Source organism: Haemaphysalis longicornis, unplaced genomic scaffold (genome assembly GCF_048455015.1).
Source record: "Haemaphysalis longicornis isolate Haplotype H1 unplaced genomic scaffold, Haemaphysalis longicornis Haplotype H1 scaffold_1, whole genome shotgun sequence".
In the NCBI taxonomy this organism is placed as follows: Eukaryota; Metazoa; Arthropoda; class Arachnida; order Ixodida; family Ixodidae; genus Haemaphysalis; species Haemaphysalis longicornis.
Window position 1 is genome coordinate 137504633 of NW_027526203.1, and position 15251 is coordinate 137519883.

The following is a 15251-nucleotide window of genomic DNA, read 5'->3' on the forward strand; positions in this document are numbered from 1 at the left end:
TGGCTGCTCAGGCTCTCCTTACCTATGGCCACTGGGAAAGAGCGGCTTCAAAGGGACATCTTGGTAGCAGTTGCTGTGTTTTTTGTCTAGCAGATCTTGTCGTCGCCTCTCTCGTGTGGTTCAGTGGTGCCTCTCGGTGGGCAATCGTAGCATACGGCTTCATCAGCATTTGATAAAAGCAGTCAAGTGCTTGACAGAAAACACCTCCGTGAGCATGTTGTAGGTGCCCCCACACAACACTTCCGGGGTTCACTAGGTTAGTCCGGGACTTGTACTACGTGGCTAGCTGTAAGGATGGGCAGTGTGCAAAGAAGTTTGCCTGTGTTGAATGCTACCCGCGGCACTGGCCTTGCTGTGATGTGCTGAACAGGCAGAAATTGGAATGCCACGAGGTACATTCTTCACCGCCTGTTTGGTAGCTTTTTGAGCAGGACAGGACAGTAGGGGGTGCTTGTGAAGTGCATGCATCCAGCTGTGTGAGCACTGCTCGCCTCTGTCCCAGTTTTAGAAGCACAGCTGTGGTGGCTGGGAGTCGGTGCAGTGCCCAGCGTTGGTCCCTCAGAGCCCTTCAGTGCTGGCGGCGCCCTAATTCCTCTCCCCCTTTTCGCAGTGTACCGCTCTGCTGGAGCGCATGTACGGGCTGGACCGGCGCGGAGGTGCGGAAGGGTGGCAGTGCAGCAGCAAGCAGCCAAGCGTAAGTGGCCCCTGGCAGACTTCACCACGCCTCGCCTTCAAATGTTTCGGCGCAGGTCCTGCTCTCGATCGGGCAGATGGATGTGCCGTCGGCGGCGCCTGCCCGCACCTCCCCTCCGCGCCCTGACGAGGGACCCGCCGACCCCCCGAGGAACTTCTTCAAGGTGCCCGCTCCTCTCTGCACTCCCTTCGCGTGTTCGTGCCAGCTGTGGCAGTTTGGCAGCGGGCTGCGCGAGGTTGCGTTTTCATTGTTTCAGCCTTCAGGCACAGTTATTGCAGAGGGGAGTGGGAAAGATGAAATACAAAAGTGGCAGACAGCGGAGCTGGTGCTCTTCACTAGCTTCAGCCCTTTGCAGTCTGGAACTTTTACCCACGTTCCGGCCGTTCCCATCCGCAGCTATTTTGCCAGTTTCTGGCACCATGAAGAAAAATGCAATTGGTGCAAGAAAAACTCGTAGGCATTCTGCTTGCAACTGCTTTACCGATATTTGAGCAGCATGTGAAACCACTCGGAAGCATTCTCCTGGGTGCAGGCGGGGGTTGTTACTGCATGTTTTGCAGAAAGTTTCCCTCCTGCCTCCTTTTGTGTATTGCTACAAGCAGCACAGTCCTTGCTGCTTTGGCCTGGGAGCTTGTAGATAAAATGGCTCATCCCAAATAGCCTTTCCACACACTCCATATGTGCAGACGGGCCCTGCTCTTTATTTGAGCCCTCAAATCACCCACCAGTTGTTGGATGAGGTTGCGGCGGTATTGCAGGTTTCACTGCTTTTTCTTGCCCTAATTCTGCAGCTTTGTGTGCCTCCAAATACAACTATTGACAATGAAAGACTCTAGATGCCAGGAAAAAAGAACTCTCGCCACCATTTCATTGTCCTTCGACAAAATGCGTAGCTCGCAGAGTAATGATCCGCACGGTGCTGTCTCCAGTCCACCACCGTTGTGGTCTTCGTCACTCGCTTCTGTCGAATCACTGTCATCACTAACTGATGGAGGCGCGCAATTCTCTTCCTCACTGAAGTCATCATCGCTTTCGCTAAATGCACCGCTGTAGAATGCACGCGATGAGAAAGCGGCCATGTTTCTCAGCAAACATCGCACGCGTGAAAACGCTCTGGAATCCTGGAGTCCTGGGCTGAACATTGTGCTGCACCCTAGTGCAAAAAGAAAACATCAACCAAGTTCACTTATCCTTCGAGAGATGGTGCATCATGTATACAAAGAATGCCCCAGGGTGGAGTAAGTTTTAGCGTAGGAAAAAATTTGACATCCACCTCAATGCAGCCTTATGGCTTCAGAGGAAACCTGTGCAGCTTTCTCAGAAACTTCGCTAGTGAAGAAAAATTCGTCCTGGCCCAGGATGTAGCCGTAAGGCTGCATTGAGGTGGATGTCAAATTTTCCTCCACATTAAGACACTGATTGGTATTTTGGCTTCGAAGTTTTTTGAGCAAAAGGTGACGATTTTTTTTTATCAAAGGCCTTGGCAAAGTCTAAAAAATGTTGGCCCTGGGCGGTTAATGGTAGTGGGAAAGAATGTACTACCGTATTTATTCGAATCTAGGCCGGCCCCGATTCTAAGCTGACCCTCAAAAGTCCGAAGCCACGGGGGAAAAAAAAAAAAAAAAAAAAAAACTTACCTCGAATGTAGGCTGAACATAAAGGCGACGTCAGCGTTCACAAAAAGAAAACACGTTTATTGAACATGAAGATGTGGTGCTCATTCTGAGTCATCATCGCTGCTAGCCTCTGAATGCCATCTTCGTTGCGGTGCACGCAAATATCCTCTCGCGTTGCGTCCTCCAACGACGGACATTTTTTTCATCCACGCCAAAGTCCCGCCCGGCTTGAACATTCGACAACTCCGCGGCTAACACAACTTTTCTTTTAAAAGCGGCATATAATGGCACCGCTTGTTTGGTGCCATTTTGCTGTCAAAACCAAGCGCCACACCGCACGCAGGCACAGTTGAAAATGCATGCACGCAGGCAGTTGAAAATGGCGGCATCGCCACCAGCTATGGTCCCTTAATTGGCTACTGGCTCGTCTAGTAATGGCTACAATACTTTCTTTTCTGGGTGGTGCTAGCTGCGCGCCACTTCCCTGAATTTCTCTTGGAAATTGGCGCGTGTTTCAAAATCCTCGAATCCAAGCAGACCCTGGAGTTTGATATATCAGTATTTAAAAAAAACTATCGGCATAGATTCGAATAAATACGGTAAATTTACTGTGTTTCACAGAATAATTTTTTCTAAATGCTGGGACGATGTAAAAACATCCAGAAAGTTCGCTACTTCTGAGATTATTTGTTGAAATGCTCCTCCACACATTGGCATTAACTGGTTAGTGACCAGCCTCATTTCTGCTTCATTTTGAAAGAGCTGCTGGAGGGGGGCTCAATGCTAAATGAATGGATCGCTGCTCGGGCAACGTCATTTTGCAGGGAATGAAATGCCCCTGCTCTTGTCATGACCATGCCAATGATGCGCGCACTGACCTCTCCCACGAAACGAAGCAAGTTTTAACAACCTTGCTTAGAGGCCTCTATTATTTGTGCGTACTTTTTTTTTTTCGCCCCTGAGCAGTTTGTGGCTGCCCAGGTAAATGAGCGCGCCTGCAAAAGGGCCCTTCCTGCATTGGGCTCCCTGCCAATGTCTAGCTGACATGCAACGTGGGGGGCTTGAAAAGTAACATTTCCCAGGTGCTCTCAGAAGCACTGCAGGCCAGTAGGGTGCCGTGCTCCTCTTCACTGCCGCAGCCGCTTACCTTTGCCATCGTGAGATGCCAGACATGCAGCCCAACCCAGCACTGTTCATGCGCTCGGACAGCCTAGCCCTGCTTGCCTAGGGCCCACTTTTACACCTAATTCTGAAAGGGCTCGGGCCTGAGAGCAATGATTACGTGCCAGGCCTCCACCCTCCTGTTGTGCTTCCAGCTATTTTCATACACAGTTGGTTTAAAAAGCAACCAGCCAGTTGAAACAAGGGGAATGTGACCAATGTTCACAGCTCAGTGGCCGAAGCAGAGCCATACATGGCGTGGAGTGCAAGGGCAGGCCAGAGTGGCGCAGTGCTTGGATAGCTGCACTGGGGCTCCCATGCGATCTCGCTCGGTGCGTTGTCCACCGGTGGAAGTTGAACCGAGAAACTGTGGTGCCCGCGAGGAGTGCCCAGGGGGCGAAGTGCCTCCCCTGGTGGGTGAGCGCTGTCTGTCTGTGTGCGGCAGGTGCTGCCCCCCGTGGGTGGTCAGCGGCGGCAGCAGCCGCGCCGCTGCTGCTGTGTGCGCCCGGACCGGCCGGCCGAGCAGGACGTGGCCACTGCTTCTCCGCCGCTGCCCCTCGAGCCCCTCGAGCTGGACTGGACCCTGGAGCGGCCCCGCACGGCGCCCACCGCACGGTCCGTCTCCACCCCTCCCGGGGGCTGGCTTTTCTCTTCAATGTCCTTGGCACGAGAAGCTTTGTCTGAAAAATAGATGCATAATAGGTCACATGAATGCGCATAACCATTTGAGTAGTGCCAATGGAGACGTTAATCATAGAGGGGGTAATAAATTTAATGATTTTGTTTGAATGGTATGCAAACATTTTCAAGTAAAATATGTTGTAATTTCCAGTAAAACTGAAATTGACAATTTCTCTTGCATACTTAGTAACTAGCCTGTGGGAAAATGAGCGGTTCATTTAGAAGGGTTTGGGAAATTTTCTTGTGGCGCAGAACAAACGCAAAGATGCGGGTTCGGGACAGCTTGTGTATTTAAGGGGATGGTATTGGCAACACCGCGGGCCCCAAGCTCCCAAACATGAGCTGTAATCAACCGTGGTGAGGTGTTTACAGCTGGAGGGCAAGAAACCACCAACGGTGGCCCTTGTCTTAATCGAGCTCTGGCCGATGGGCTCCCTGCCTACCAGGCAGGGAGCTCTGGCACCTCACTGACCATCAGGGTAAAGTTAATGAATAAAGTACCCGAGCTCCCTGCATTCATTACATGCCATACGGTCAATAATACCGTATTTACTCGCGTAATCCTCGCACTCGCATAATCCTCGCACCCCTAATGTGAGCCACCAAAACTTGGATTTTTTGGTTCCTCGCATAATCCTCGCACACCCAACTTTGCAGCGGCGAAAGTTGCCTGCTCGCGAAACCCTCATGGTGCACGCGCTCTCCAACGCGCGCCCTCCCCCGCCGCCTCCGTTCGGCGGAGAGCGCTGTTATCCAAGGCCATCCAGGCTCCCTAACAACCCGCATGGCTACTCCCTAACTGGCGCCCTAACATGCTATTCGCACTGTACTTGAGCCGATTTCGCGCATGTTTCGCGTGCGCGCAACTAGACGGTGTTCGCGCAGCCCGCTGTCGTGTCGTCGTGTCGCCGCCGTGGTCCCGCCGTTGAGCGGCAGCAGTCAGTGAGACTCGCGTCAGTGGTGGATGGGTCGCTGCCGTTTTGAGAACTTTTTGATCTAATTGTTTTGTGCTTGGTGCCGCTTCGCCATAGGGAGGAACGCCAGCTACACTGCCGTTTTCAAATTGATAGCGAAACAGTACGCGATCGAACACGGCAACCGTGCCGCAGGCAGGCACTTCGGCGTCACCGACTTCAACGTGCGTTACTGGAGTAGGGCACGCACATACGACGACGAGATAGGGCGCGCGCCAGAAAGCAAAGGCGGCAATTTCATGATTGTTGATCGACGGGAGACTGTTTACGTTGTAACTAATAAAATAAAAAGAAATAGCTGCTGTTGGCAACACTGAGCTTACCTATACAAAAAACGACCGCTACATTTAGCGGAATTGGCATAAGGAAAATTGGCAACACTGTGCACCAGATATTTTTTTTCCCCGCATAATTCTCGCACCCCTAACTTTGCATTGACTTTTCCGAAAAAAAAGTGCGAGGATTATGCGAGAGTAAATACGGTAAACCCTCTTCTGAACATGGTCGATCTCTGAAAGGGGGCCACACCGAAGTGTTGTATCCAGCTTTTTCAACCATCACTTTTCCAAAGCCAGACAACTACCCCTGTATTTTTTTATAATTGAATCTGTACAGAAATCAGACCCCATTGCTTCCCACTCTGTATTTCGAAATTCCTCCAAGGCATCCTTGGAAAGTCATACGACACTTAAAAAACAACAAGCCACAACCCTCCTGACCCAAATCCGCATGGCAGATCTGGACATCAAGGTCGCACTCCTCCGCAGCCTCGGCAACTCGCAGGGTGTGATCTCTGAGCCAGCTCTGCTAAATGAAACAGATGCCGACCTTTGGAGGGGCTTAAAATATCAGGGCGTCACGGCCGTTAGGTGCTTCACCATAGTCTGGGATAACAAGGAAATACCCACTAAGCACCTAGTACTGACATTTTACGACTCCACACCCTCCGAACACATAAAAAAACTCTGGCTTCATCCGTTATTGTCTGGCCATACATTCCAAACCTGCGCCGCTGTGCCAGCAGTTGGGCATGGTACGAACACTTGAGAATGTGTGCTGTGCCTAACGCGATCATCACAGACAGCTGTAAATCACAGCAGTTTTTTTCCTCAAACTGCCAGGGACCTTATCCGGCGCACTCCAGGACATGTGAAAGATTTGACGGAGAAGAAAATAATTAACCTTAAAGTAACTCGGAACATCTCCTTCACTGAGGTACGAAAGAAGTTCGCCTTTTTTCCCTTGGGGAGGTATGCTGATGCAGCACGCCGAGGGGTAGAGTGGTGTTTGGTTTCGGCAGCAACACAGTGCCGCGAGGCGGACTTTGTCCTGCCCCTGTCCCCTGCTGGGTTGCCTTGAGCAGTTTCAACCTTCACCACACCGCAGGGCAAGCCCGCACTGGTTGCGGTGGCAACAAGCACCGATGGGACTGATGGTGCTCCTCTCCGTCTCTGCATCTCTGGCCCCCAGTGCACCTGAGGGATTTACGACACTTTTTTTTTTCTCCCCGACACCCTCCTGACACCCTCAACGGTGTTGGGACACCCTCTCACACCCGTCATTTCCAACACCTTTGGCAGTAGCGGCTCAGGCAAAGGGCATAGGCAAAGGGCGGCTCAGGCAAAGAGCCGAATTTTTCGGCAGCTCCTGGGACTTCCGATGTCGACATGGACGTCACACACAGTTCCTGCCTGCATCGCAGTGCAAGGAATAAAGTGTGATGTCCAAGTCTGCCGAAAACCCAAAATAAACACCCTCCTACAGTCACTGCCCCGAACGACAACACAAACATACACCCTCCAGTAGCTCTTAAAAGTAAATAATGTATTTTTGAAGTATTTTGAAGTTTGAAATTGTGAAGTAAATTTGCGGTAAATAATGAAATGGAGAGGCGAGCTAGTTGTTGAACACATGTCGGTGAAATTTAAGCGCGAATTTAAACGGACAAGGGGGGTGACACTGGCGCTTACTATCAACCGAAAAGTCTGTTTTCGAAGGAAACACATATATACTACCTCAGAGCCCAACAAACAGGCGCGTGTCCCTGCTGCACATGCACATGGGTAGGAAGACCTTAATAAATCCGTAGTAAGCACCGCTGTCATCCCCCTTTTTTGTCCCTGCTTTAGTTCGTGCTGAAGTAAATGGAAAAAGAAAACATCATCCAACGGAACTGTATACTCAGGGACAACTCTGTGGCAATGCAGTAATGTTTACGTAGCCGAACCACTCAATTTCGTTGTGCAGTTGGAAGTACAGCTGAGCCTCGTTATAAGAGACATGGATGCAAGAGACTATCGGGTATAAGAGATATTCACCCACATGGTTGGCTGCCCCCATCTTTGCCATTACCTTGACCCCTTTTATAACAGACATGTGATGTGGAAGATGGTTGGTTATAAAGGACAAGTCATCCTTGAATTTTGGTCAACAATCTCGCTTGAAACACATTTTAACTTCAAGTGCGGTGCCACCAGCAGCTAACTGCAGTTGCATCCATTGTGGAAACAAAGGGGTACAACAGACACGTGCAGTCGCTGCTTATTATAATTTGGCAAATGCAGAGTGGTTCAGTCAGCAATGAAACGAGGATGAGGAGCCCCAGCAATAGAGATGCAATGTGCAGACGTGGTTAAAGCCTACCATCAAGCAAACAAGCGCGACCACACATGCTGGGGTTCTACGTAAGCCAAGAATACCTGGAGCGCGCAATCGACTCTCCCGATCGCATAGCTCCCAGTCAAGAAGCATCGTAGATGTTGGGTCCTGCAAGCATGATGAATAGCCAGAGCACACAAATATATACAACGCTTCTGCAGACAGTGTAGGAAGAGAAAGCTTGAAGAAGCTGCTGTAAAGAATAGCCAGAGCACACAAATATATACAACGCTTCTGCAGACAGTGTAGGAAGAGAAAGCTTGAAGAAGCTGCTGTAAAAAACAGTGCAAATACAGTCATGAAGCAAAGATTCAGAATAAACCTTTTTTAACATGCTGTAGTGCTCCTTTGTGCTCATTTTAGTCTTTGGGCTCCTACATTAAACTAGGGGTTGATCAGTAAGTGAAAACATGGTACCCTGCTTATGAGGGACCTCTCATATGAGACAAACTGCTCCCCGGTACGTGTCTCTTATAAAGGGGTTCAACTGTACTAGGCTGGCATTTATCCGTACCGCGATCATACGACACCTCATACGTTTTCACGCCGTCCCTTGAAAATCGTATCTTCTGGGGTTTCACTGTATCTTTCAAACGGACAAAGGCTCTTTGGAAGCATGTGCACCGTCAGGCAAAAAGGGTGAGCTGGCGTGCTTTCCTCACATTCATAAACTCGTACACAGACACGTACAGTCTGGACACAAATGCAGAAACTGAAAGGACAACACACAGGAGACACAAGCACCAGGCTAGCACACTTGCACACTTGTCCAGTTCTGCACACTACACTAACACTTTCATGGAACAGAAAGAAATCCTGTGGGAACGAAGTCTTATGCAATAATAGTATGTAAAACACCTCTTACACCTTCCCATGAAGATAGCTCTGAGCACATTACATACACGATGATACAACACCTACACCTACACACACACTCTTGAAACACTCTTGCACTTATACAAAATATGGCTTTCGGGGCACATTCCAAGGTATTGGAGGGAGGTCATAGTAGTGGCTTTTCTGAAGGAGGGGAAGGACCCATTTTCCCCCTCAAGTTATTGTCCCATCGCCCTGACAAGCTGCCTGTGCAAGCTTCTTGAGGTGATTAGCAGGAGACTTGTGTACTTCTTAGTGCAGTGGTCTTCTCGTGAGCTGCCAGGCAGGCTTCAGGGCAGTGCGATCCATAAAGGGCCAACTCGTGGCCCTTGAGTTGTACATCGATGCCTTCATCCATAAACAGTTTTGCACGACTGTTTTTTGACCTAGAGAAGGCCTTGGACACCACTTGGCGTTAAGGAATCCTCAGTGACCTTAAGTCATTCGGTGTTTCGGGCAACACGTTGAACACCCTGTCTAGCTGCATGTCTATGAGAACTTTTCACGTGAGTTGGTAGTGCGCTCTCAAAGGTCCACATGCAAAAAAAATGGCGGGCTGCAAGGTGAAGTTTTAAGCTGCACATGGTTCTATATATGCAGACGACGACCAGATATCTTTCAAAGCGTGGGATATATCAATCTGTGAACGTAGCTCAAGAAACTTGGGTGATGAGAATGGATTTAAACTCAATCCGTAAAAAAGTACGTGTATTGTGTTCTCTAGGAGGCGTGGGATCCAGGCAGACCCTGACATTACTCTATCATGTCGATTCCTGTCCGAAAGATGTTGGATGAAAAACTCGCATTCTTTCCCTAAACTCAAACATAAATGCCTAAAAGCAATCAACATTCATAAAATCCTCTCACACCAGTCCTATGGTGCGAACAAGCAACTCCTCTAACGTATTTTACCAGCCTGGTGGGGCCTCGATTGGACTGTGGAAGTGTGGTGCATCATGCATGGGTCTGCAGCAAAAACGGGACTAAAATGCTCGACCCAGTGCTGCATCTGGGGCATAGCCTTGCGTGTGGCGCTTTCTGCACTATCCCGGTCCAGTTCTCCCTTCTGCATTTCCTCCACCGGCATTCAAATATTCTTTGCATCACATCTACAGCCTTCAGAGCCTTTACGTCGAGTGCGATAAATGGTCCCTACATCAGCAGAGGGTATACACGGACTTTCTTTATGCCTCGAAAATCGTCTATGACTAACCATTCATTTAATGCGACCATTAACGATACATCCTGCGAGCAATTTTTTAAATCGTACATCTGTGTCCGCGCCTTTCCCTCTCGGAGTGAGAGAACACCTGGACTAGCCGCCATGGCAGCTCTGCCCTGTGTCATGCAACTTGTCGTTTATTGAAATTTAGAAATTGATTACCAAGAAGTGCAACTTTGCGGCACTTGTTTTTACAGGGAAAATATCGGTGTGGAGAATTTTGCAGTGACCCGTCCTAAACTGCTTCCACCGTGTTCTGTACTGCTCATGGTTTCAACTTTCATAAAAGTAGAACCATGAATATAAGCAGCACTAGCAACTTCGCAGTGAAGGCATATGGAATTTTTTTGTACATCACATTCCAAAGTCCGTCATTTACATAGATCTTCGAGTGTGGTACGTTCATTGTCATCTGAAGTCATCCAGGAACCATATCTTCAATCTTGTTCTTAAATCTGGAAAACTCTATGCTGGGTTCCAGGACACTGTGGGATCGTTGGCAGTGAGGCCGCAGATCAAATGGCTGCTGCTAGTGCACTCGCGAATACGGCGGACATAGCAGTACCCTACATGTACCTCCGGACATCTTTGCAAAACATGGCAAGCAGGCTCGAGTCAACAGACAACAAACTACAAGTGATAGAACCACGCTTGGGATGATACACAAGTGACTCACACAACAGACACTAATGTGGCCTTAGCTAGGTTACGGATAGACCACACACGTGTAACACACTCCGACCTGCTCACTGGATCTCCAAGACCCCTGTGTAGCAGGTGTTGAGAGGGCCTGTCCGTAATCCACATCAATTCAAAGCACTGGACACAACAACACGCAAAACTTCATACATCTATACAGACAACACATTCCACTACACCCCTCATACTTGAGATGATCACCCCATAACTTCCCCCATAAGCACACTTAGTTTCTCAGCGATGTCAAGATTTTACACCTCATTTCTTCCTTTACACCAGCCAGCTTCATTGCCTTTTGTTTGGTTTCACTTTTGTTTTTACTGGCAGGCATTAGTATACATTTACACCACCCGCCGCGTTGGCTAGGTGGCTAAGGCATTCTGCTGCTGAGCACAAGGTCACGGGTTCGATTCCCGGCCGCGGCGGCCGCTTTTCTGATGGAGGCGAAAAGCTAAAACGCCCGTGTGTACGAGATTTCGGCGCACGATAAAGATCCCCAGGTGGTCAAAATTAATCCGGAGCCCTCCGCTACGGCGCGCCTCATCGTTTGTGTTGCGTCGGCGTATTAAACCCTACAATCAATCAATCATCAATGCATTTACACCACTGTCAAAATAACTTTTGGCGCTCTTTGCCCTGCTGGCCTTGTGCCATTACTCACCAATCATGTCGAGTGTTGACCTTAATCATAAGTGTTTCACTTAGTGTAAGGAGGGTATATTTGTGACAAGCTGAGATTTCAGGAAGGAAGGGCAGCACAAGGCATGGAAAATTAGCCTGGTTTTTAAGGGGGGATGTGGCTCTTTTTAATTTTGAAGTAAACTCTGTGAAACTTGTTAGTCTTGCTGCTTTTTTGCCACTGATCTCCGATATGCCAATATTTTTTGAGTAAGTCAATGTTAGCAAGATGATTAGAGATAATTATTCATTTTTTGGACGAACAATAGACAAAACAGTGTCACCAGTTCTCTGATGCACGCTTGCAGCTAATTTTACATCTCGTTCAACTTTGGTGTTTGGAATGGGCATTCGAAGTGGTTCCTTGTCACTGGTGCCACCAAAGTTTAATGAGCTGTAAAATTAGTTCCAAGTGGTGCATCAAAAGCCGGTTCTCTTATTGCACTCACCAGGGTTCATAGCATTGGAAAATATAAAAATTAGTTTTATGACTGACACTATTTTGTGTATTGTTCCAAAGAACCACTTCGAATGCCCATTATTATCTTAAGGGTGCTCACTGGTCTTAGACAAAAAAAGTTTATTTTTGCAGTTACGATGATGAAAATTGGGGGGTACATGTAGCTTCTCATTCTGATTGTAGATATAAAATTTGTTTTTGAGTAAAATGATTATATTCAAATTTATTTGGATTTTTATATTCAATGTTTTGACAGCCTTTGTAAGAAAACTGCTGGAGGGATGCAGCTAAAAAGGGAACCAGTGAACTGTGCACAAATCAAAGAGTGCAACAAGACTAACATTATCGTTCTATCTAGTCTGTAGCAGAAGTTACGACCATTTGAAGTTTGGGCTTGAAAGGTGGCAACCAGAAAAACCGGTTTTGCCTTCCAGGCCCAAACTTCAAACGGTCGTAACTTCTGCTACAGACCAGATAGAACGATAATGTTAGTCTTATTGCACTCTTTGATTTGTGCACAGTTCACTGGTTCCCTTTTTAGCTGCATCCCTCCAGCAGTTTTTTTACAAAGGCTGTCAAAAAATTGAATATAAAAATCCAAATAAATTTGAATATCATCATTTTACTCAAAAACAAATTTTATATCTACAATCAGAATGAGAAACTACATGTGCCCCCCAATTTTCATCATCATAACTGCAAAAATAAAGTTTTTGATCAAAGACCCATGTGTCCCCTTAATTACCTTGAGAACTAATTGATTTACTAAAAAAAATTGGCATATTTCAAATCAGTGGAAAAAAAGCAGCAAGATCGACAAGTCTCACAGAGTTTACTTACCACCAGTTAAAAGAAGCTGTTTTAAGAGCAGTGTCCCCCCTTAAACACTCGAGTGTGTGCCTTCATGGTGTGGCAATATAATCCCCACTTTGCACTAGGTTGTGGATCCCTTTCCCAGTACTAACAATGTGTGAATGTTTAAAGAGCACTAGTGCCACAATTGTCCCCGCACGCATGCATGAGAATCTTAAATGCGGATTCTGCGAAGGGCATTTTTATATTGTATAAAGAGTTGGACCAAAATAGCTGGAAATGTGCGCAGTGGGTGTAGCTTAACTTGGCTAGCTTAGCTTTGTAAGCTTAGGTTTGAAGCGACGCGGGGCGGGATGTGGTAGCAAATCCCGTGGGGCTTGGCGCCTGTGTAACTTCAAAACGACTTTTGTTTTGTAGAGAATTCGGGCCTTGGTGTCAGGAGTGCGAGGCTAGACAGCTTAATTATTTTTCTGTGACCCCTGCTGATGTTAAAACATAAATGATTACAGGTTTTAAAAAAAAAATCAACTTTGGCCACTGTTTGTTCGGGAAACCAGGAAATGGGGCCTGGGCTTTACCTCGAGAGTGTTGACCAGCAGGGCAGCTCGAGTGTGAGCACGTTGTCATAATGCAATGCGAAACGAGCAGGAGGGGTGCTGTGCAAGAGCTGTGCAAGAAAGCCTGTTGCTGCTAGCAGAGGATGCTTGTGGCGGTAGATCGTGTGCACTCAAAGGGCAATACATCTGGGGCCCAACTAGTTCTAACTCCTTGCAAGTAGTACATGTTGCATCTGTTTTGTAATGGGTTCAACAAGGAACAATTTCAGGTGTCCGAGTTCACTGAAACTTGGAAATGCGCTTGAAAAATTTATTAAATTTTCTAAATATGCCATTCGATTGGAAGCTGAATCGAATATCGCATTATTCGCATTTAATCATCAAATAGTAACTTACTTACCTAGTGTGCTGATCGGCACCGCTGGCAATTCAGTTGGGTACGAAGTGAGTGCCTAGGTTCACGATCAGAAGTATTGCTCTAAAGTTTGTATGCTCTCGCTTATTAAGATGTTGGGTTGTTACATCGTAAGTCACCATTTTAAAAGGCTGGTAAAATTTTTATCACTCATTGAAATATGCAACTAAGTGTAAGAGATGCCATGAGCGGCATGCAGGCAAAGTTGCTTCTCGTGAGAGAATTGTTTGGGCGTGCGGGGCAGGCTCTGTACAGCATCAGGGAGGTTGGTTTTTCACATAGCTCTGTTTGTAGCCACACCTTGCCTTTTCACCTACAAGTGCTTATTCATGCGTGCATTCCTCAGTGGCATCGATCCGAATCCGGGCTCCCTTGTGGCGCAGTGACCACTCCTGCCATCAAACAGTGGAGCTCCAATCAAGCTTGTGGGAGCTGTTACTAATAGGGTTAAAACTTGCATCCACACGGATCTGGGCATGCAGAAACAATGTCACCTTTTTGTCATGCTCGGAAGAGACTGCACCTGTCGAAAGGGCTTGGGAGGTGCACGGCACCGAAACAGTGACCAGTGATAGTGGGGCTTGGTCTACTTGAGAGGTAACAAGGTGTCTACCAACCTGGAAAACCGGGACTTCTCGGGGATTTTGAATAGTCTGGAAAAACTCGGGGGAAAACTCGGGGAATTTGTGCTTCTATCAGGGAAAATTAGTACTTTATAAAGGAAGCGAAATTCACGGTAATGCTGGCTCAAGTAACATTGACTCAAACGTGGACAGCTCTCCGGAGCCGTCGCTGATGGCTCAGTCTGAAGTCACTGGTTCCAGTGAGAACTCGCTTAATACAGCTTGCAACTCACCCCCCCCCCCCCCCCCTTCCAATACCTCCTGACCCCCCCTGTACGCCCCTTGTGTTCTGGCGTGTTTCCGAGGCTCCTGAAAGGCAGAAGAAAACATTAAACATTGTCCGCCGCGATGGCTTGTTTGTGGCAGCGTAAGGGAGTCTACAGGGGCAGGGGCAGTAGAAGCTTTCAATCCTATGCTGGAACACCTGGCACCATCTACTGTGGCTTCTAGTAGTTGATACACGTTGCAAATCTTAGTGAATCTGGCGTAAAAACAAAAAAATTGTTTAAAAGTTCGCAGTATTAAGAGTTACTTTTAACTGCAAGCCGGCACTATATTCCGCTGCGTAGAAAGACGAGCATGTTTCGGCTCTGTTGCTTTCGCTGCGCGCCAAAATAACTTTACATAGAGTCACCATAGCGGGGTGTAGTTGAGGTGTTTCTGCAGTTTCCAATGGGAATACCAAATCAACTCTTCCCACTCATCCTGCGCAGCGCTTTGAGGCTAGAAGTATGGCGGCGTTTAAGGGCACCTAATGTGACGGTGTTTAAAGGAGCCATGAAGACAAAATACAAGTTGGGTTTATTAGGAAGACTGCTTGGTCCCGATAACAATGATACCAATATCATCGCAATCTTCGAATAAATAACGGAGATATTAAATAAAACGTCTGAAGCAGTCGCGACCCCCTAGCCAATTTCCCGCAACTTTTCTATGACGTCACGGAACCTTGTTTGTGTGATTGGCGGCCGCCTAACTGACCTGTTGCGACGACACATGACTGGACGTCTGTAATGGGGCCTCTAGTTTCATTTGACCGCATCACTTGAATGCTAACGTGCAGTTAACGCACTGAAAATTCTGTTTTATTGTTGGCCCGTATGACGTCGTTCTTGCTCATAACA

General features: G+C 47.7%; 2 protein-coding genes across 4 annotated transcripts in view; one reads left to right on the forward strand and one right to left on the reverse strand.

The window, feature by feature from the left end:
• Positions 1-15251, reverse strand: part of LOC144136852 (uncharacterized) — a 361595-nt gene that overhangs the window by 323021 nt on the left and 23323 nt on the right. The gene's annotated exons all lie outside the window — the stretch shown is intronic.
• The window catches only part of LOC144136816 (AN1-type zinc finger protein 4-like), a 59955-nt gene that overhangs the window by 25556 nt on the left and 19148 nt on the right, over positions 1-15251 (forward strand). For all 3 annotated transcript variants that reach the window (XM_077669427.1, XM_077669425.1, XM_077669426.1), the window contains exons 10-12: positions 611-694; positions 750-857; positions 3917-4086. In XM_077669427.1, the coding sequence (XP_077525553.1) occupies positions 611-694; positions 750-857; positions 3917-4086 (362 nt within the window). The remainder of the gene's footprint in view (positions 1-610; positions 695-749; positions 858-3916; positions 4087-15251) is intronic.